The sequence below is a fragment of the Schistocerca gregaria genome, chromosome 4 (assembly GCF_023897955.1).
Source record: "Schistocerca gregaria isolate iqSchGreg1 chromosome 4, iqSchGreg1.2, whole genome shotgun sequence".
Taxonomy (NCBI): domain Eukaryota; kingdom Metazoa; phylum Arthropoda; class Insecta; order Orthoptera; family Acrididae; genus Schistocerca; species Schistocerca gregaria.
This window is the reverse complement of record NC_064923.1, coordinates 362,613,096-362,637,194: the sequence shown is the minus strand read 5'-3', so window position 1 is coordinate 362,637,194 and position 24,099 is coordinate 362,613,096. Positions and strand designations below refer to the sequence as shown.

General features: G+C 42.1%; 1 protein-coding gene across 1 annotated transcript; it reads right to left on the bottom strand.

The window, feature by feature from the left end:
* Positions 1–1,334: 1,334 nt before the first annotated feature.
* LOC126267047 (uncharacterized) lies at positions 1,335–23,170 on the bottom strand. Its single transcript, XM_049971876.1, has 3 exons — positions 23,100–23,170; positions 6,420–7,066; positions 1,335–1,557 (listed from the first exon to the last, which is right to left on the bottom strand). Exons 1-3 carry the CDS (start codon positions 23,128–23,130, stop codon positions 1,534–1,536), a joined length of 702 nt encoding a protein of 233 aa, XP_049827833.1. The 5' UTR covers positions 23,131–23,170; the 3' UTR covers positions 1,335–1,533.
* Between the last annotated feature and the right edge of the window lie 929 nt (positions 23,171–24,099).

Sequence of the window (24,099 nt, the reverse complement as noted above, 5' to 3'; positions counted from 1 at the left end):
ATAATAATTACTTGCAGACCTAGTTATGTTAGAATGGTGTTTAAAGAACTGTTTTGTTAATGAACCAGTAAATGAATAACGAAGGTCTAACGAAGTTAGAAGTTAGTTAACTTTAATATTGATATAATAATGAAGTTTAATTATTTCGAGACAGATATATAAAGATATTTAAATGAGAAGTAAATATGATAAAATGAGTAGTAACTCATATACTGGAAATCTTGAATGCATGATAATGTCAGTAATCAATTTTTTATATGGTGATCATAACAGTTTCAGGCCCCCCCCCCCCTTTACTCACTTGAATTCTGAAGTGTTCCACATTGGTTTGACCAGCAAAAATTAAAGTCAATATATAAGTCAAAATTTATCAGTGTTTTATCTTTATCAAAATTGACACTTTGTGTGTGGCTCGAAAGTGCTATTTCTAGGGTAATCTATGCCGGGTTTTAATCAGATCAATAGACAGTACGAAGTTTTATAGTATACATTATGGTGTAGTGTTATGTATTCATGGTTTTTCCATATCACTACAGAACGTGAAACAATCAGTTCAATAGATTTTCTGGTTCTAAAATTCTACTATATTATGCAGTGTTACTACTTGTTGCTTTGCACGAATATCTGCCAACTTGTACAGGGAAGAAACTCAGTTAATGCCTAATTAGGCTGGCGACCGTATTATTAACAAATTGGTAGCATCTTCTGTGTTGCTTTCGGTCCATCCAGACGTGTAGTTGCATTTCGAACTTACGTGACGTATCATTGTTATTACAGAGTGGGTGTAAGTTTGATTTGCCACCATTCAGGTACACGCGGTCGATATCTATACGAAAATCTATTCTCATAAGGTGAAGCCCGTTCACTTAAGATAGTACAGGCTTTACGGAGTATTGTGTGTCCCACGCGCACGCTACAAAGTATTCTACGAACAATCTTTCTAGTGCCACTTAAGCAGGTATATAAAATTCGATGTCATAATTCGGCAGCTATAAACGTCAAAAATTACTTCTATACCTCGGCATATTATCTCCCACAACTTAGCTAAAATATCACCTCGATATAATTACCCCTTAGGTATTTTTGGAGCGGGCTGCCTTACCTGTGCAAAAAGGGAACAGTACACACCCACAATTATTCTGATGTAGAACTCTACGCTCCACAATACTATAATTTATAAAGTAATTTGAGAGAAATAGATCACCAAACATTTTAATAGCTATCTTCCAGGACTTCTTTAGAACAGCATGTTGACCACAACTTTTGGTGAAATGTAGGCAGAGGAAGATGAGGAAAAGAAGTGTTATTTTTGTCAAAATGAGTGCACAACGGGCTTTAGTAGTTACTGTTTATTCCTTTCTTATGTTTGGAGAGACAGAATTACACGGAGCTGTGGGGCAGGAGAATAAAACGTATTTGCTTAATTTTTTTTATTAGGCTGCTGTTCTGTTTGGATAATTACAAATTGTAAGGCTGTTGCCTGGACATCAGCATTCCAGGGAAAGATTGCCATCTTTTAGAGGGTTCCATGAGTTAGTAGTGCTCCGCGTAGCCATGCTGAAACAGAAACATCTTAGTCGTTACTGTCATTCAAAAATGTCACAAAAATAGGAAACAAAAAATATTTGAAGTATGCATGCAAGCAATATAACCACGTAAAAGTAAGAATAGAAAATAATTTTACGTGAAACTCATCAATCTTATGCAGTCAAATGGTAGAACATCCATCGTTTACGAATGATGTATGGTGTCATCATTACAGACAAATTTCCATTAGTCGTATTTTGTCTAGATGCTCATTGTTAGTGATACATCTCTGCAGAATAAGATATCACAAATATGGACTTTATTACGATTCTCACTTGTAGAATTTACGGCGAAGTATAAATTCTAGACAGTGAAAAGATAAGCCTTGCCACCACATCTAGTATTTTACTATCACATTAAATTTGAACACTGTTTGATCCTCTATTCAGCCTACGTTAGTGGACAATTTCATAATGCAGTGGGTGTTTTCGTAGTAAGTAACTGTACGTTTACTAACGTGCACTCTACTGGCATTTTATGCACCTCTTTTACGTAAAGACAGCATTATTACTTCTTGTAATATCACAAATTACTGTAGGCGATGGTTCTGATGATAGATCACTCATTTCCAACTTGACATTAGGCAGTGGTTCCGATGACTGGTCATTCATTTCGAATCGCATACGTGCAATTTTGTGGTGCCTGTAAACTGTTGCGTCAATAATGAGACGTTCAATAGCAATCAGTACTATTATAAAAATGCAGTACTACGTATATGTGCTCATTTTCGTAAAGTAGTCCAGCAGATTGTATTGTTGATTAATCGTTGTTCAGACGCACACCCTCTGTTCCCGTCGTCGCCAACAAGGCAAGTGGTGTGCCGGTATTACAGCGTCCTATCGACTGGAAACATCACGAGGTGAGTGTGAAAACCGTAAAAACTGAGCGTGGCTTAGTGTTTGGACAGCGTTTGTGGGTTGTATGTCCGTAGAAACGGTTTGGATCCGCACCACAATTCGTACTGCGGCAACACGGGGCTTAGACACAGGGTATAAGATAAACTGGATACTCTCCGACAACCGTGTTTTCACTGTTCACGTATTTCTGTTGTGGGGTTAAGTGTGTCGACTGAACACTGTTGATGCTCCGTGAATTTGGGCAGTTGGTTTCGTAACCACTCACCATCAGTGACTCACGAACGCTGTGGAACCTAAGGGTACAGTTGATAATACAACACGGGAACCTATCAGTTGTAAGCAGTTCAAATACTAAGTCACCGACATGACAGAATGACATAGCTCCCGCCGGAAACTCAACGTCTTCCCAAGTGCTGCACGCGCAAATAGAGGGTGATTCAGCTGCCCCTATCGCTATCGTTTTATGCAACGCGCAATGTTACAGCCGTCCTTCATAAACTTGATATTCATACTCTCTTGCTCGCTACACGAGAAAAAATTAACAAGACCTTTTTGTAGGAAATTTAATCTAGTTAAATGGTGTATTGGGAAACTTTTTTTTTTCTAGAGCCAGTCCTTTCTTAGATTTTCAAGAAAAAAAAGCACAAAACTGAACTTCAAACGCACCGCCACTCCCACACTCCACACACAACGGCCAGGATTTCTAGTTTGTTGTTCATGGCACTCCCTGCAACTACTGTACAAATATATGCGACTGCAGGAATTATTTCCCACATTCGACCTTTTTTAGTCTTCACTGACTGACTTTATTGCCGGCCGGTGTGGGGGAGCGGTTCTAGGCGCTACAGTCTGAAACCGCGTGACCGCTACGGTCGCAGGTTTGAATCCTGCCTCGGGCATGGATGTGTGTGATGTCCTTAGGTTAGTTAGGTTTAAGTAGTTCTAAGTTCTAGGGGACTGATGACCTCGGATGTTAAGTCCCATAGTGCTCAGAGCTATTTGAACTGACTTTATTTCGTCACCGGCTTCGTCGAACAACTATAAATTGTAAAACAGACATTTGTGTAAATTTTACCGAACAATTTAGTGAATTTTCACCGCATAAAATAAACAATTACATCGCTGTATTCGTCAGACTTTCTGGCTACGAAACTACTGTGCTTCTAAGGATTAAGTATGGATCGAGATGTCAGTGAAATTTGTGTTAGCGTAACGTTAAGTCATTTATTACCCTCATCAGAAGGCTCTAATTAGTAATGTTAACGAATTAGCCGACTATGTTAGTGGCGTAATAACCCAGTCAACAGTGACTAAAGAAAGGTCGAATGTCGGAAATAGTTCGAGCAGTCCGAAGATTCTGTACTGTGGTAGGACGGAGTGTCAGAAACAACATACTAGAAAACCTGACTGAAGTGGGGGTGGAGGTGCGTTTGAAGGTCACTTTTGTTCGTGAATAATTCGAAAACAGTAGCCTCCAGCGAAAAAGAAAAACAGTACAAAATTTAACTAGATTAAATTTCCTACAAAAGGGTCCTGTTAGTTGTCTTCTGTAGGACTAGTAGTTTGCGTGTAGCGAGTGAGAGAATATGAAAATGTCGTTCGTGGTTTTTCAAGGCCAGATATTACACTGCGGGCTCCACAATACGAAAGCGGCAGTGGTAGCTGGCTCACCTTGTATGTCTCTATGTCTGGGAGACTTGTGCCGAAATATTGGCGACACATGGAACTGCATTTCAGCACCAACTCCTCAGTGCGTTTCTCTTCTACACCTGTCCAAAGTGCTTAAGGCGTCCGCTCGCGATAAACGAGAAATCTAGGTTTAAGTCCTTGTCCGGCACTTGTAGCAACTGGATTTATTTCAATGACCGACTGAAGCCGATGTTGGAATTTTCCCTTCGTTATGTATATACAGGATGTATCATAATTAATGGCGTAAACGCATACAGTTGAAAGTACACAATACTAGAAGCAAAAAAGTCTCATTAAACATAGGGTCTAAAATTCATATCTTAAGAGTTACGAGCAATTTTTCATCTTCTGTACCGTGAAGCAAATGTCTTCTAGTTCAGCCTCTTTGCTTTCCACGTTTTGGGAAGTTGTAGTGTGGACCAAAAGAAGAAAAAATGTCCAGTAAACATTTGCTCCAAAGTGCATGCCTGAAAAGTTATGAGCAATTGTTCATTAAAAGAGTTGAGTTTCCAAGTAACGAAGATGAGCACGTGCTCATAATTCTTAAAGTATGCATTTTAGAGCACATGTTTACTGGACATTTTGTTCTTGTTTTTGTCCACATTACCATTTCCCTAAATATGGAAAGCAAAGAGCTTGCAGTAGAAGGGATTTACTTCACAGTATCGAAGATGAAAAATTGATCGTACCTCTTAAGGTATGCATTTTCGACCCTATGTTTACTGAGCCTTTTCTGTTTCTAGTGTCATGTACTCGTACATTCAACTATATGCGCTTACGCCATTAATTATGATACACCCTGTATAAGGCTGTGGTATCTCGAATTTTGTGTGTTCTTTCGGACTTGTCAGGTACCGCACATATTTCGAAACGTACTCCTTTCACTCACAGCACTCGCTACTGACAACAGTAAGAGCCACTTTACTCTTAGCCCTCAAAATTGCGTTCAGTAATGTTCTGTCTGTCCCTGACTAGCATTTACAGCAGTGTTACTTATACGTTAACAGTGATACACAGCAGTACTCTGGATAGGTTTACTGTTGAAGAGTTAGCTTCACCGACCGCAATCAAAGAGCGGTGAAACAATGGCATGTTGAGCTGTTTCCACATCACTGTACGATGGTCGTTGCCTTACTATGTATTTTTTGTCATATGTCTTACTGATTTCTTATTTTGGTCATTTCCACTACTGACAAAGTATTTTCACGTAAACGAAGGTAACTGCATTGGTAAACAGAATAAATCACAGTTATATTATTATTTCGTAACGAGTCACTGGTGACCAGTAGTACCTTTTATATTTACTCATAAAAAAATCTGTGAACAATCTTTAAAATTTTGTCGGTGTAGTTCTGGGTTTCACTCTATACGAACTCTGTCCACATTTGTAGAAGCGAGTAAGTGATTATCAGCTTAAGGTACCACAATGACACTTTGGTCAGTTAATGAAACAACTCGCCCGCGTCGGAAGTTGAGCGTTCAGTGTGGTGTACTGTAAATCAATGGGGCCTGTTTCGATTCCCAGTTAGTTCGAATATTTTCTCTACTCGGTGAGTGGGTGTTAAGTTGTCCTTAAGTTTGTATCGTTATAACTGTCATTCCACGTTTGAGTTGATTGTGTGGGTACGGCCTGAAAGTGAACAAATTAAAAAACAATGAAACAACTCGTGTAACAACGTTGATGTAAGTATTAAATAACTGGAAGGTAATACTTTTTCACTCCTGGCAGAATACACGTTGAACTGGTCATTTTTGAGGAGTTAAAAATGTTCTCTACCACTGGAACCTGTGGGGCACACCATGTGCGCAGTTAATGTGCTTCTGCCTGTACATCAGTGCCAGTACATCCTACAAAAAGCACATCACGCGACAACCCGCAATTTTAATTTATGACGAATAGTAAATTTCTTTGTTTATGCACTGAAGAGGAGAGTGAAATTTTATACCAAGGCCAAGAATCGTACCCGGGTCTCCTGCTTGCTAGGCATGTGCTCTAGCCACCAATCCACCTTGGCAGAGCAGTCCGAACAACTTCACAGAGATTTTGAATTGAGAAGTGGGGCATGCCAGAGTGGTTCGCTAGCGAATTTTCGCAGTAAGCAGGAGACACACATTCGATTCCCGCCCTTGGTTGAAAATTTTCATTCACCACCTCAGTATGTATACATAAAATCATATCTGTACGAGACCAGTTAAATTTCTGATATTGTGGCATTTCGTCTGTAATATTAAATTTAAATGGCATTTTACATGTTGTCTTTTAATGCTTTAGGTCTGTTGACTTACCTCATCCCACACGTCAAATCCTGGGTTGTTCCATCCATCTTTCAATATACCATCCTTATGCCAGTTGTCCAGCGGTGACTTGCTCCACGAGTCTTTTCTACCCCAGTCTTTTCTATCCCAGTCCTTTCGATCCCAGTCCTTTCGATCCCAGTCCTTTGGATCCCAATCTTTTCTGTCCCAGCCTTTTCTTTCCCAGTCTTTTCTGTCCCAGTCTTTTCTGTCCCAGTCTTTTCTGTCCCAGTCTTTTCTTTCCCAGTCTTTTCCGTCCCAGTCTTTTCTTTCCCAGTCTTTTCTGTCCCAGTCTTTTCCATCCCAGTCTTTTCCATCCCAGTCTTTTCGGTCCCACTCTTTGCGATCCCAGCCTTTATGGGCCCAGTCTGCTCCCTTTGTCCCGTAGTCTGACAGGAATCCTTTAACTTCTGAGAGAGCCTCTCCGCGCCAGATTTTTTCTGGCTCTTTGTCCCACACCCGTTTTGACTCCCAGTCGCCAATCTTTCTGCCGTAGTCTGTCCCCCAGCCCTTACGTTCCAGACCTTTGTACGGAACGTCGGCCCAGTCTACGCCGTAGCCTGGACGCAAGCCTTCCGCTACATAATGGTCCACTGGCAAGCTGTAGCCGCTTGTGAGCAGCACTGAAGCTACCAGCGCTGAAACAGAAATAAGTGTGTGCATCAGCTTTCACTTTAATTGTAGTGAATGTCAAGCAATAGCACCAGTCAGCCTCTCTTATCACCTGTTGTTACACATCGAATATCAATTCGTAAGTAGCTAACTCTGCATGTCAGATAAGTACTGTATTAGGAAAGTGCGCTACAGGGACATTTCCCTGTCGTGAACATGCTGGTAAATTGGCTGTGCTTTAAGCTTGTAAGTAAAATGAACAGCGTGAACGGTTCTAGACAGTTTTTGGTGGCAGATCTGCTTAAACTTATAAGGAAACATTTTTATTTTTTATGTGATCATTTTGGGTCTAATTTTAACATAGGCTGCAAAAGATAAACCAAATGTGTAGTAGTATTTGTAATTAATTACATGGTTCGTTAGTTGGTGTTACCAAATGTTTTGATGATGCCTATGTTGCCGACAACACTCATTTAGCTGCTAGGAAGTAAATTTAATTTGGGACGGTTTATTACCATCGTAATATTTTTTACCTGTACAGGTTCAATGAGAAAGACAATTACATCTGTCAGTGTGACAATGTGGACATGCAGTCATATCATCAACAGACACGATACCAGAATGAGATTTTCACTCTGCAGTGGAGTGTGCGCTGATATGAAACTTCTTGCCAGATTAAAACTGCGTGTCGGACCGAGACTCTAACTCGGGACCTCTGCCTTTTGGGGGCAAGTGCTCTACCAACTGAGCTACCCAAGTACGACTCACTCCCCGTCCTCAAAACTTTACTTCCAGCAGTACCTCGTCTCCTACTTTCCAAACTTCACAGCTCTCCTGCCAACCTTGCAGAACTGGCGGAAGTAAAGCTGTGAGGATGGGACGTGTGTCGTGCTTGGGTAGCTCAGTTGGCAGAGCTCTTGCCCTCGAAAGGCAAAGGTCCCGAGTTTGAGTCTTGGCCGGCACACAGTTTTAATTTGCCAGGAAGTTTCTACGGATACGACGCCAGCAACAGAATTAGGGAACCAACCAGCCTAAGAATTTGTAAAAAATTACTAATGATGGAGGCGTTGTAGATAATGTCGCAAACACCATTTTCCAGCACGAAAAAGATAAATCCGCCAGGATGTGAAAATTACAAAATACCTCCTGTCGCGCACAGTATCACCATAGCAGCTTGGTAGTGAATAATGACGCCCTAGTCATCGTGAAATATGTAAACATGTCCGCTGTGTTGAAGAATGTGCGTGTGCAACCAGGATAATAGCGCCACACCAAGTGAAAGCTGCATTACCACAGCATCAGGTTCGACCTTGAGGACGGTGACAAAGAACCACAGGTCGAAGAAAGGGCATAACACATCATGTGCAATGCAGTCCCATAAATAGTCCCAATGAACTTGCAAAATAGTTTTCAAGCAGAAAACAGGATTATTGTGGCAGAAGTAGAAGGAGAACCTGCTATGATGCTATTCCAGCGACTACGCACGCACAACCATTCAGAAGCCGCAGTTTAACGTTAGTCGTCTGTCAGATGTCTTTACGCCTCGTGTAAGAAGGAGAAACGTCTTCCAGAATGTGTCAGAATTCGATAGCAGCAGCATTACAACGTATGGAGACTGCAGTGTCTTTCGTTCCACCATATTACTGCTCACGCTGGTTGAGACATCATGTGCATATTCGGTGGGCCCAGGAGGAGGATACTCAACGCCGTGCTGGATCTCAACGACCCACCAATTGGCATGATGGCGTGGATACAGAATAAGATTACCTCTGGTATGCTTAGCTGGTAATCTGGCAGCCGGCATTGCATGGGGTGTAACGGATGTAAGTGCAGACGTTATTATATGTGGTACACACATCAGTATGTTGGTTGTTTTTTTTCTCTCTGCCGAACATTCTTCCGACAAATACTTCACACACTTTACAACATGATGTTTGCTGCACTGTCGCAACTTCACCACTAAGTGGACTGTGCCTGTCACTACAGGCTAACAGTTTTGTGTCCACAATTCAACACCTCACCTCCTTCCCAGGGGAAAATAAGCATTAATGGCTTGCTGTTGCCACATCTACTAGGAGGTACTAACTCTCCTCCTCCCGAACAGGCCATGAAGGCCCAAAGTACTGACCGGCCGCCGTGTCATTCTCAGCCCATAGGCGTCACTGGATGCAGATATGGAGGGGCATGTGGACAGCACAACACTAACCCGGATCCGCAACTTCTCAGTCAAGTAGCTCCTCAGTTTACCTCACAAGGGCTGAATGCACCCCCGCCCAGCAGACCTGGTGATCACCCATCCCGGCCCGACAGCGTTTAACTTCGGTGATCTGACGGGAACCGGCGTTACCACTGTGGCAAGGCCGTCGGCCATTGGAGGTACTAACCAACCTAAAAGCATTCTACTCCTAATAGCTACAATTATTAAGCTGCAAACGAAGCAAATACTGATGTAATGTTGTTCAGTACACTGCTCTTAGTTCACCATTTAAAAAAATCTGGCCGTATACACCTGCTCCCCGTATTTCTGACATGTATAGGCCGGGAGCCATGTGCTCTTCGAGCTCTTCATCATGTTATGTTTCAACAAAATAACGCAAGATCAAATGTTCCTTCTTTCCTGAACTAAATCGAAACAGAAGATATTCGACTATTTGCCAGGCCAAGAACTCCAAATCTCTCGCCCACTGAAAATATATGGTGATCAGCTGTAGTCTGAGTGGCACATCACCATTTGCTAGTCACTGTTATTGATACATGTGGTACAGAACTGGAGGAGGTCGATGCTCAGCTCGCCTCTATGACCAACTGCATTAGAGTCATAGCAACTGGCCTGTGTAGTTGTACACAATGGTAAACCCTGGGGATGAGTCACTACATTGACTTCACCCCAGACTCCAGCGTCCAGGATCATTAACTTCACTGGCTTCGGCTCTTGAGGAAGGATGGGCTGTCATTCATCACACAGACATTCGGATACCTCACTGGAAGTGTCCCCTGTAGAGTTCAGTACGTCATAAAGGTAAAGGACGGACACACGCCATATTAATGTCCTCTAAGTGGAGTCCGGATACTTTTGAACAGATAGTGAACGTCAGCTGTAGTCAACCTCTCACCTACCGCCCGCTAGTGGGGGTTCCAGCTTTCATTGTAGCCGGTAGGCTGTAACGTTATTAAAACATTGTCAGTATGTTTTCATAAAAGTTTGGCATAAAGTGCAAGCTAAGTAATTATTATTGCATGCTTTGAACTGCTTTATAAATTTTGTGAAGTAAAGTTACTTCCCTACTTTAAAAATCATCATTACTGAAGAATCGGTGGGGAGTTACGGAATTTTAGGGTTAACACAGACGCCAAAGTAGACTGTAGGTAAGAAAGGTTGACCACCCGTGTGAACACGATCAAGCTGATCAAATTTATTGTGCTAGATGTCGACGTCTTGGGACAGCACGATTCCAGCCGACCTGCCGTTCAACTTCAGAATATTTCTCTGAAATGTTTGAAAAAAAAAAACTAAGAGTAAATTAGATTTTAATTTGACCGTTTTTATTTGTAATTCAGGTTTGACATATTTGTTACCTGTAATGCACAAGAGAAGAGAAAAAGAATATACTGAAAGTTCTTCCATTTCAGCCGTATATACTTCAACTAACGGTAGTGCAGAATGATATCAAACGGTCTTGAATCCTGAGGTAGAATACTTCCTCTTACTGCTATTAAAGAAATTCAAACTTATAGTGACATAATAATTCTATCAAGTGTCCAGTGCGAAGAAGGTTCAAATGGCTCTGAGCACTATGGGACTTGACTTCTGAGGTCATCCGTCGCCTAGAGCTTAGAACTACTTAAATCTACCTAACCTAAGGACATCACACACATCCATGCCCAAGGCAGGATTTGAACCTGCGACCGTAGCATTCCTTTGACATTCCCTATACAAAAGTAGCTTCTCTAACTTCTCCTCTTTGGTGTTCACGTCCGCACGCAGAGAATATTGTAGCACTAATTACCTGCTGACAGACGGTATTGTTTTTGCTAGTTCTGTTGTGCAGGCAAGTAGACAGTCGAAACGCTTGACACAACAACGTAGCCTGGTAGGTGCGTATTTATAAGCAATAACCGATTCCATCTGAGATGCCTTTCAGTTTCAGAATATTTCTCGGGCTCGTCCTCGAGGACCATCAACCTCAAAAATAACAAGCATTATATTACTGCATGAGGTTAAAAATGGTTCAAATGGCTCTGAACACTATGGGACTTAACATCTGAGGTCATCAGTCCCCTTGAACTTAGAACTACTTAAACCTAACCTAACTAAGGACATCACACACATCCGTGCCAGAGGCAGGATTCGAACCTGAGACCGTAGCGGTCGCGTGGTTCCAGACAGTAGCGCCTAGAACAGCTCGGCCACATAAGCCGGTAATGCTGTTAAAGAAAGTACATCATTCTATTTAAAAAACCGTACTTGCTCAAGAGTTAAGACGCTTTATCAGCCTTCTTATTGCACTGTCAAATTTTCCAAAAACCACATTTGCATATCTGGAACCGTGCACGAAATAAATGAAGTGCTATATTTTACGTGATTTATATAAGTTGTTAAAGCAATCCACATTTTGTAAATTCAGTACCTAGTGACATGACAGTGGGTAAAACAGGAATCTCCACCAATAAAGCTGGGATAAATTTGAGTCAGACACCACGTCACTCCGTATAATCTGTGGTGCTATCAGGCTGATTTTGGGGGTAACATAAATTTAGAAATTGTTGGGCGATAAATATTTCGAGTGCACTCGAGTTGAATTAGACGGAGTCTGATAAAACCGTGCCATTAAAGTATTCGTATGCGCTGATTTTATCTCCTCTTTTTATCATACTTTAATTTATCCTAGTGCTGGCTATATCAGCTGTTTTTGTGGGTGATCTTTAGCATTGAGATGAGCAGGAGATACAGGACAGGAGACAGGATAACTGCAGAAGTGGGATACCAAAACTGACCCCCTTCAGGCCAACAGAGTACGTCCTTTGCACAACTGCTAGCTGGGGTCGACCGCTAGATGTTATCTTTGCATTAGGGCCATCTGACGTCAGACGACTTTCACTAATTGGTGCCCTTTCAATAAGCAGCTAGCCACACATCACAGGTTATGGGAAAAGCTAAAAACGTGTGCCTTGCGAAAAGTGGCCTCGGCTAGTCGTATAGCCGCTCACCCTATTGTGCAGCTTATTGCACGTATACACTTTGGACGACCTAGCTGAAAGTATTAGTCCTGGACGACGGAACTCTGAGGTGAGCGTCCGGACCGTGATAAGTCAAGCAAATAAAAAGATTGGCGAAAGAGCTCTGCCATACTACATGTTCAGAAGATACCGCAGAATGAACTGAAAGCACAGCTTTTCCCATGCACTGTGATGCGAGGCTAGCTACTGTTTGAAGGGGCATCAATTAGCGAGATTCGTGTGACATCAGAAGCATGTAACATACAGCATAGCAATAAGCAAAAGTGGAGAGCAAATTGAGATTACTGGTTTTTAATGTTTCTTCTCTTCTTATGGGCGATTTCGTTACAAGGAAAGAATTACGCCATTGGCGGACCAGTGTGAGAGGAATCATTGCCGAGATTCTTGGTGGGAATAAGTGAGCTGTGAGTTCTTTACTGACTAGAAATTAAGGACTTCGTTTCTGTACTTGGCGCTGAACGTGTCAGAACTCTGCTGCCCTCTCTGCCAACTGGAAGCAGAGTGGGGACCAATGATTGAGTTCTCAGCAGAGTGGTTCTATCGACATACGTGATGGAACCCAGACGTGGTGCCACCGATCTGCTCATACTGCACCGACGATGATGCTTATCATAGCGTGCAACTTCGGCGTGTTAGGGCCATGCGAACGAGAAATTCAGACTCCTGTTCGGGTTCATTTTCCCACGTTCGTCAGCGCATTCTCAGTTGCAAGGACGTCTGGGTTTCTCCGGTCAGACAAACAATCACTGTAACTGATGTGTAGAAAGGTACAGTTAAATTTCACAAACTCATGTAGATGCCTAGTACCTAACTGCGACAAGCACCAAGTAATTTTGCAAACCGATAGTTCACTTATCTACTTGTCACAACTCCACATTTGTAATTTTCGTCATTTCATTGCACATTCAGATGCTTGCTCTTTCTCAGCCATAGCCGCGATCTTTCAGAGATTTAATCATTCCATTGCTTACATTTATTCCAGAACTGTGTATTTGCCATAGAATAAAGAGGTTCACGACCGGATGACGTAACTGCTGGTTAACCTCAGGTCGTAGTCCAAGAAAGACTCTACGGGGAGGATTCTCAAAATCAGTCAGACGTTTGGAATTCTTGCGTAATAAGAGAGCACATTTAATTTGTACTTTAACCTTCTTGTTACGTTGTAGAGACTCGTCTTCCATACTGAACTTTTTAAAGCTGAAGAAGATCTTCCGGATGCATTGGATTTATAATTGTATAAAAAGAGCACTACTCCGAGAAAGGATACATCATACAAGACGAGAAACGGATTCTGTTGCCCCTAAGTTACTGAAACTGCATTTATTCCTTGCTAGTAAGGTACAGATAGATCTATGGAATAAAATAGATTACCTTACGTTTACATCTATGGAATCTATGAGGGAAAGGACTGATAGTAGACATAAGAAAAAGTTCGGAAGCTTACAATCTAATGTAGCAACTATAAGCCATACGGTGATGTCTGATACTGTTATTAACAAGTCGGAGAGAGTATTATCTCAAGATTAGATTTCCGTCCTTGCTAAAGGAGGAAATTACGCTATGACACCTATGAGAATACCAGTTGAGAATATTATCACGAATATAGTAGCAGGTACTCGAAATATCCCCAAGGAAACTGCAAATGCAATTCGAAGTGAAATCAACAGGGCCTTAAGCCACAGTAAACCTCTGGAAAGCAATTTAACGAAAGGCGAGAGGCAGGCTCTCAGAGGTTTACATGCAGATGAAGAGACAGTGGTTCTTCCTGCTGATAGAGGGAATGCTACTGTTCTTATGAATACAGAGGATTATCGCAGCAAAATTTTGAACCTTTTAACGTAAGGACAGAACAAAAAACTGACGAAGAACCCTACAGCCAGCGTACTGGAGAAAACAAATAATCTGGTTAAGTCATCTCCCTCTATTCAAAAAGAAGATAAAAGAGCTTTGCTGAAGAGTTAAGCTATGTGTCCTGGACTGGATGGTGTACCCAAAATTCATGAAACAGGTTTTCGTTTCAGACCCATCAGTTCACCCATATATGACATGACCAGATATCTGGCAACTCGTTTACAACCAAATATTGGGAAAACTGACTCATGTAATAACGGAATCGCGTCATTTTATTGAGAAACTTGAAGGGATAATCTGGCCCCTGCAGATATTCTTGTAAGTTTTGACATAGTGTCCTTATTCACTATGATTTCAGTTAAAGAAGTTATGATTTTTATAACGGGTATTTCTCCAGGAGATTTGACTGCATTTTTTAGACATTGCCTTACTTCGAGTCATTTCCAATGGGACGATGAATTTTATGAGCAACTTGGTGGTGTAGCAATGGGTACCCCATTAGGTCCTGGAGTCGCCAATTTCTATACGGAAAAATTCGAACAATCGGCACTGGACAAATCAAATAAGAAACCATCTCGCTGGTACCGATTTGTAGATATTTGTGATTTGGTCCCATGGTAGGAAGGCTTTGAGCGAATGATTTGATCATCTAAATAAAATTAATCCAAAAATCCAGTTCACCATGAAAATGGAAAATCTTTAGTTATGTGACAGTCCGATGGAAGCTTGGAACAAAGTTTTTCAGAAAGTAACACATACAGACAGATGTTTGCATATAAGCTCCAATAGCCATCCACAACATAACAGAGGTGTCATTAAAAGTGTTATCGATAGAGCCGAACGGGTACGCACATCGGAACACCTGGACGCTGCAGTAATACATCTGAAGAAGGCTTTCGAGAAAAATAGCTACTCAGGGAAAGAGGTAAAGAGAATTTTGCGACCAAGGAACAGAAGACCGAAGGACAGGGATGGACCAAAATGACGGAAAAATACAGTTTCTCTCCCTTTTATTAAAAATGTAATGGATCAGATCGGTAAGATTTTCCAGACACATGACATCAGACCGGTCTTTAGACCAAAAAAACATAATTCAGGTACTGCTCTGTGGACGTGTGGTGTATACAAAATTCCGTGTACGTGTAGTAAAGTTTATATTGGAACTACCAAGAGGAGCATAAATACACGGCTGAAAGAACACAAAAGTCCTTGCCGACTAGGAAAAATAGACACATCAGCTGTAGCAGAGCATGATCTTCAGTCAGGAAACTACGAAGTGAAGCTCTTTGGAACAGAAATTTTATCTACAACGTCAAATTATTATCCCTGACTATGTAGTTAAGCTATTGAAATTTATGTGCAGCAGGATAATTTTAATAGGAAAGAGGAAGCAATGAAACTTAGCGACATATGGCCAGTAGCTTTACAGAATTGCTAGACAGTTTTATCTTTGACAAGATGACAATCGATAGTTAAGTTTTATCTCTGACAACGATTATCTCTGCCCATCACGTGTTACTTTGACCACGCCCCCTTTCCTATAGTATTTATGTCGCTCTCGGACGTCCGACCGGTCAGTCGGCAAGATTCAGCGGAGGAGCGTATCTGAGGACGTCCCGAAACGTTTACCAGCAGCTACTGGGTCTTTGTGTCGGAGTCACGATTACTTTAGCTACAGTTAACTACACACACACACACACACACACACACACACACACACACATATATATATATATATATATACATATATATATATATATATATATATATATATATATAAGCCGCGGGTTTCGCAACCTGAAGTAGCATCATGATCCTTCAATCAATTATCGTTTCTTATTCTGAGAAGAGTGGAAGCAAAGATTAACAGGCGAAACAACGAAACAAAGCGTGACTGAAGTCGCGGACAAGCTGAAAATTATGCGTGGAAAATCTAGATTCAATACTGCAAGACACTAGCTTAACGGTTAAATATTCGCGGAGGTTATTAAACTCGGTGAGAAAAAATAGGGCAAGCTACAGGGAACAGCGGAAAGCTATAGGGAGAGACGGGTAATATGCAGTACGTACTGGAGCCAAGACGAAACAAGAGAGTGTTAGACAATGCGTGAATTGCTCGGATTAAAAGAGCCCGAGACTGGGACGTAGTCGTTCGGCCCTACTGTTCAATTTATACATCGAAGAAGCAGTAACTGAAATTAAAAAAGGAAAGGTTCAAAAGTGGAATTAAAATTCAAGATGGAAGGATATCAAAGATAAGATTCGCTCATGACTTTGCTTTCCTCAGTGAACGTGAAGAATAATACATGATCTGCTGAATGAGATAAACAATTAATAAGTACCGAATATAGACTGAGAGTAAATCGAAGAAAGGTGAAAGTAATGAAAAGCTGCACAAATGAGAACAGCGAGGAACTTAACGTCAGAATTGTGAATCACTAATGTTAAAAAATTCTGCTACCTATGCAGCAAAATAACCCATAACAGATGGAGAAAGGAGGACACAAACAGCAGACAAGCGATGGCAAAAAGTGAATTCCTGGCCGAGAGAAGTCTAGCGGAATCAAACATGGGCCCTAATTTAAGGGCGAAGTTTCTGTGCGTGTACGTTTGGAGCACAGCATTGTATGGTATTGAAGTATGACTGTGAGAAAACTGGAAAAGAAGAAAACGTTGAAAACTAGGTCGATTGATAAGAAGCCGGCCTCTGTGGTAGAGCGGTTCTAGGCGTTACAATCCGTAACCACGCTGCTGCTACGGTCACAGGTTCGAATCCTGCATCTGGTATGGATGTGTGTGATGTCCTTAGGTTAGTTAGGTTTAGATAGTTCTATGTCTAGGGGACTGATGACATCAGATGTTAAGTCCCATAGTGCTCAGAGCCATTTGGACCGTTTTTGGTTGATAAGATAAAGAATGAGGACGTTCTTCGCTGAGTCAGCGAGGAAAGGAAAACACTGAAAACACTGGCAGGAAGAAGAGACATGATGAAAAGACATCTGCTATGAGACCAGGGAATAACTTCCATGTTACTGGAGGGAGCTGTGGATGGTAAAAACCGTAGAGCAAGACAGAGACTGGAATACATGCAGATGACTAAAAAAATCATGTTCTTCACTAGTTTCGCTACAGCTTTTATGCGACCTGAAGTTACTTTTTTCTTTATGTCAATGAAATATGAGCTGATTGTGAATCTCCAACTGACTCTTGTCTCGATTAACATCGTGGAAGTCATAGGTCCAGGTAATCAGGTAGGTACACTACTGGCCATTAAAATTGCTACACCACGAAGATGACGTGCTACAGACCCGAAACTTTACCGACAGGAAGAAGATGCTGTGATATGCAAATGATTAGCTTTTCAGAGCATTCACACAAGGTTGGCGCCGGTTGCGACACCTGCAACGTGCTGACATGACGAAAGTTTAACCGATTTCTCATACACAAACAGCAGTTGACTGTCGTTGCCTCGTGAAACATTGTTGTGATTCCTCGTGTAAGGAGGAGAAAGACCGGATTGTAGCCTATCGCTATTGCGGTTTATCGTATCGCGACATTGCTGCTCGCGTTGGTCGAGATCCAACGGCTGTTAGCAAAATATGGAATCGGTGGGTTCAAGAGGCTAATACGAAACCCTGCGCTGGATCCCAACGGCCTTTTATCACTAGCACTCGAGATGACAGGCACCTTATCCGTATGGCTGTAGCGGATCGTGCAGCCACGCCTCCATCCCTGAGTCAACAGATGGGGACGTTTGCAAGACAACAACCATCTGCACGAACAGTTCGATGACCTTTGCAGCAGCATGGACTAGCAGCTCGGAGACCATGGCTGCGGTTACCCTTGACGCTGCACCACAGGTATGAGCGCCTCCGATGGTGTACTCAACGACGGACCTGGGTCCACGAATGGCAAAACATCATTTTTTCCGATGAATCCAGGTTCTGTTTACAGCATCATGATGGTCGCATCCGTGTTTGGCGACATCGCGGTGAACGCACATTGGAAGCGTGTATTCGTCATCGCCATACTGGCGTATCACCTGGCGTGATGGTATAGAGCCCGCATCTCGTGGTCGTGCGGTAGCGTTCTCGCTTCCCGCGCCCGGTTTCCCGGGTTCGATTCCCGGCGGGGTCAGGGATTTTCTGTGCCTCGTGATGGCTGGGTGTTGTCCTTAGGTTAGTTAGGTTTAAGTAGTTCTAAGTTCTAGGGGACTGATGACCATAGATGTTAAGTCCCATAGTGCTCAGAGACTTTTTTTTTTTTTTTTTTTTTTTTTTTTTTTTTTTTTTTTTTTTTTTTTTTTTTTTTTTTTTTTGATAGTATGGGGTGCCATTGGTTACACGTCTCGGTCACCTCTTGTTCGCTTTGACGGCACTTTGAATAGTGGACGTTAAGTTTAAGAAGTGTTACGACACGTGGCTCTACCCTTCATTCTATCCCTGCAAAACCCTACATTTCAGCAGGACAATGCACGACTGCATATTACAGGCCCTGTACGGGCCTTTCTGGCTAAAGAAAATGTTCGACTGCTGTCCTGGCCAGCACATTCTCCAGATGTCAGATCTCTCACCAATTGAAGACGTCTTGTCAATGGTGGCCTAGCAAATGGCTCGTCACAATACGCCAGTCACTACTCTTGATGAACTGTGGTATCGCGTTGAAGCTGCATGGGCAGCTGTACCTGTACACACCATCCAAGCTCTGTTTGACTCAATGCCCAGGCGTATCAAGGCCGTTATTACGGCCAGATGTGGTTGTTCTGGGTACTGGTTTCTCAGGACCTATGCACCCACACTGCGTGAAAATGTAACCACATGTCAATTCTAGTATAATATATTTGTACAATGAATACCCGTTTATCATGTGCATTTCTTCTTGGTCTATCAGTTTTAATGGTCAGTAGTGTAAAATATTTATTGCCTTAAAAGAAGAATTTAAATCAGTACCACACGAAACGCTTCTCAGCAGAAGTACCTTCATATGCGGTATACCACACAAAATTTGTGGCAGTTCTGAGGGTTCCATGGTGAGGACACAGAGTGCTTACTTCCATACAGACTCTACGACAGATGTACATGTAATTTCTAGCGAGCCCCAGGTAAGTGTACTAGGACCTTGTTGTTCATATCGTGTATTAAGGATATGTCAGACAATATTGCTAGTAACTTGAAATTTTCTACAGGCTATGCAGCTATGTATAACAAAATGACATCTGAAAAATGCTGTACAAAAGCTGTCAGATCTTGACAACATTTCAAGTGATGCAAAGAAGTGCCGAAGGGTAAAGTGGTAGTGTGGTATCCCATGTCTACAATATCAACAAGGCAACTATTACAAACGCCTGGGTGCCACACTTTGTGTGAGTGTGAAACGGAATAATCACGTACGCTCAGTAACCGATAAAGCTGCTGAGAGACCTCAATTCATTTGCAGAATACTGGCAAAATGTAGTCAGTCAAGTAAGCCCTCTTAGAGAACTCTTGTATGGTCCATCTCAAAATATTACTAGGATGTGTCGGATCCACAGCATGTACGCCCAACAGTAGATACTGAGTATATAAAAAGAAGAGCAACATGAATGGACTTAGATTTGACTCACGGGTGGGCACCACGGGGATGCTGAAAACCCGGAATTGACTGCCGCTTGAAGACAGACGCAAATTATCCCGCGAAAGCCTGCTTATGAAGCTTCAAGTACCAGTACTGAGTGAAGAGTCGAGGAATATACTCCAGTTACAGATGGATCGCTGCCATAGGCAGTATTAGATTTACTAATAGCGCGCATAGAGGCATTTCAGCAGTCATCCTCCCGCAGCTCTATATACGGATGTCACTGGAAGAAACTGACCCATGGCGTACAATGCTAAATACCCTCTGCCATGCTCTTCGAGAAGTTTTTACACATTATGCATGTAAAGTAGTTGACAGTATGCCTAGACAGTAGAATTCAGTTGTAGAGAAATGTTTACGAAATGTTTAAAACATGAAGGGGTACAGTGAGATTACTCAAGATGATTTGTAAAATGTAGAGTAAACTTTGTTATGTTTATCAAATTATCACCGTTTATATTTGTAATTAGGTTTTATGTATGTGATTGTCTCTTGAAGAGCAGCAGGGCCAGTTGAAAAGAAGATTTTGGAAGTTTATCCATTCCAGCCCAATTAAAATAACTGTCTAATTTTGTTTTTAAAATAGTCCACTATTGTAGAGCGTAGAATGATCTTAAACTGTCTCGAATTCTGAGACAGAATACTTCCCTTTACTGCTATTAATGAAATTCACGTAAAACGTATAAAATTATTTCGTGAACCACTAACTCATAATAACTGAGAGGTCGGAATTACATCATGCATTATTTTCTCCTGATGTAACATGTAATATATTCCAAAGTGACAGATTTCTTCTACGCTGGACATCAAACCACGTCCTTCTGGCCGTGCGTTGTGGCCGCTCGGTTAGAGGCGCCATGTAACGGATTGCGCGGCCATTCCCGCCGGAGGTTCGAGTCTTCCCTCGGGCATGTGTGTGTGTGTGTGTGTGTGTGTGTGTGTGTGTGTGTGTGTGTGTGTGTGTGTGTTGTTCTTAGCACAAGTTAGTTTAAGTAGTGTGCAAGTCTAGGGACTGATGACGTCTGCAGTTTGGTCCCTTAGGAATTCACACACACACACACACACACACACACACACACACACACACACACACACACACACGTCCTTCTGACGGATCGTGCAGTCGTAAAATGTTTAGCACGACAAACTTGATCATCTTGATGACGTACACTTTCGGAGTCAAATAATGCTTGCACCGATTACAGTAAATTAATGTTGGGTCTACCCACGCTTCACGTTTATGACTGATTGAACTTTCAGTGATGTGTGTGAATGACTGTAGAGAGGACAGCCCATCATTCCTCAAGATCCGAGACCAGAGAAGGTGGTAATGTTTGGCTCTGGGGTCTCGAGGGAAGTCGATGTTCTAATTAGTCCAAATGGTTTTCCTCGGGGTACAGGTAGGTTCTCTGTTCAGACTATTTCATTTCAGAAATGTTATTGTCTACATACCATTGCCTCGCAGATGCTGTTTTTTTGACACGGTGCACGATGATGTTGTTACAAGCAACCATCGTCTCTGAACTCTTCCTGTACTGTACACAGTATACGGCGCTGTAAAATTTGTATACCCTTCCGCGTTTAGCATTTCTTAAGTCGAATAAGAGGACCCTACCGTGACCACGGAAAACTTCTCAACACCGTAACATCGCCTGCGCCATAGTTCCCTGCTGACATTACACATGATGACAAGTAAAGCTGTCCAGAAATTCGCCAAACCCCTTCGCTACCACCGGACTGGCACAGTGTATAGCGTGATTCTTCACTCATTTACAGCCACCCACTGTCCATTGACGTTGTTCTTTAGACCACTTCAGTCCTCTCTTATCATTGACTATAGGAATGTATGGCTAATGAGGAGCTACACCATCATTGTACCCCATTCTTTTTAACTCCCTGCCCACAGTGATTATGCTAACTGGACTGCCGGTAGCACTTTGGAACTCACATGTGAAACCTGCCGTTGATTTTGTAAGTAGCCTCTTTGTATGTTTGTATGATGGCAGCGCTATGGGCTGTAATTAATATCGCTGGCAGCACTCTGCGCCCTCGGTAAGAGACTCTGTGGTTGGACGGACTAACAGCTAGCAGTTAGCGAGCGGACGGCTTGCTCTTGTGTCCTTCGTGGAGACTCAGTGTTGGTAAGACATGCATTGTAAAATGAGAATGGATGTAGTTGGTAATGTTTCGGTAGTGGAGTTATTGACGACTACATAATTTGTCGAACTGGATGTCACATGAATAAAGTAAAATCTACTAAATACATTATTTGCTCTTCAACAAAATTTTTCTTTTGCTAACCATATGCCTCCTAGTAGTCAGAGCCTATAATTGGCCCTAAATTAGAAGTAATCCTAACAATTGCCCATACTTGTCATAAGTCACTTACCTTACAGAAAATCTTCATAACACGAACTACAGACATTACAGTAAACAGCAACTATCGCCAGCTAAATAAAAAGCTTCTCACTACTGTAGGCTCTATCTACTAAGAAGCATGTGGTTAGCAAAAGAAAGATTTTGTTGAAGAGTAAACAATGTATTTAGCAGGCTTTACCTTATTCATGTGACATCCAGTTCCAAAAATTATATAGTCATCAGTAATTCCAGTGCCCAAACATTTCCAGCAACATCCATCATCATTTTACAATGCACGTTCCACCAACACTAAGTCTCCACGAAGGACACATGTCCAAGCCATCCGCTTGCTAACTGCTAACTGCTAGTCCGTCCAACCACAGAGTCTCTTACCGAGGGCGGAGAGCGCTGTCAGCGATATTAATTACAGACTACAGCGCTGGCAACGTACAAACATATAAACAGGCTACTTACAATTTCTTGCCATTTTTTACAACAACCGCCTGCAATGCCTGACGGTCCCTGTCCGTCCGTCCAAGAGGTCTTGGTTCACTTCGCAATCACATCATCAACGACTTGGGCCGCTTTAGAAGGGTTGAAACGTTCCTGATGCATTCGTTACTTAGGTGACGTCCCATGACTACTCCATGTTCAATATCACTCTGCTCTCGTGACCGAACTGCTCTGCTATTACCGTTTCTCTGCTGGCTACACAATACTCCATGACTCGTCTTGTATGGCGGTTCCACCTCTTGTGACGTCTAGTAGAAAATTTCGCATTACATAATAAATGTCCGGATTCCTTTGATCAGATTGTATATGACCCGGTAAAACTGAGTATCAGTCCGTCCAAATAAATGACTACCCACAGACTTCTGCTCATTCCTGACTCAGTGCAGGAAACCGTCTCGAATAACATATTGCCTGCAAAACCACTATGAGACTAGAAACACATATATATTTCTTACAGCACATCTTATAAGAATACTGTAAACATACCAACAGGTAGCACAATTGGATAGTTTTTCATCCTGGTGGCTGCAGCCAACTGACAGTTGCAAGTGAAGTGCGAAGCTATATATGGGGGAGAACCTAGCACTTATGAAGACAGTAAGAGAGCTGGACCACTGTAATTGATTTGTAGAATATCGTGCCACAGGACACAGGTGAGATGTTCTGAGCTTGTCAACAAACGTGCTCAGCAACACAACCAACGGTCGGCGACGCTTAGCACTCTTATCTAGAAAGATAAATGCTAGGTCACGTATTTCGAAACAAATTTTTTGTCGGATTCGCCACGTACATTGCTGTAACCATGATGATACAGGGCAGCTGTTTTGCATAACTAACTGAACGGGGGAAACTGGTTAACTCACAAACAATATTTTTTGGACGCACCTTGCGCACCACTCTTGCTAAAGATGTTCAAAGTGTCACAATCATATCAATAAATAGTTTTTTGCTTTTCATGACCCCTCTTTGATAATAAGACACTGATCTAGTAGTTTAATTTTATTTACACTGTAAATACTTAAAGACGCAAGCCTGTACGAACAATTATATCTTATTCCGTGAAATACAGCTGTCCACCCGATGCTGTTCTGGCGAAGTGCGCTCATGATCAAGTAATACGTTCCTTACAGTTACTATTACGTTCTCAAGTGAATAGTTCCGTATAATTATGTACTCTTCCTAGTAGCGAGAGTGCGTAATTGTACAACTTGAATTGCTCGGGGGACAGGAAAGAGACGTTAATTTAATCATCAATAGATTAAAGGAACGATGACGTGCCGAGATATCCAGACTGTTTCACTGGTACTGTTTGGATGCAAAAGAGGGTTGAAGACGGGAACACTTTCAAATCTCCCGTTCTACGGTACACACACTGTGGAGACAAAGAGGTCCACCTATGTGCTCTACAGGAGCCCATCAGGTGGACGATATTTCGAGTGCTCGTCATCGGATTCTACACTACTGGCCATTAAAATTACTGCACCAT

Coding starts and splice junctions, on each gene's coding strand:
- LOC126267047 (XM_049971876.1), bottom strand. CDS start 23,130: ATGAAAAACTATCCAATTGTGCTACCTGTTG. Junction 7,067..23,099: donor TCCAATTGTGCTACCTGTTG/GTATGTTTACAG, acceptor TTTCTGTTTCAG/CGCTGGTAGCTTCAGTGCTG. Junction 1,558..6,419: donor GATTTGACGTGTGGGATGAG/GTAAGTCAACAG, acceptor TTTCTGTTTCAG/CATGGCTACGCGGAGCACTA.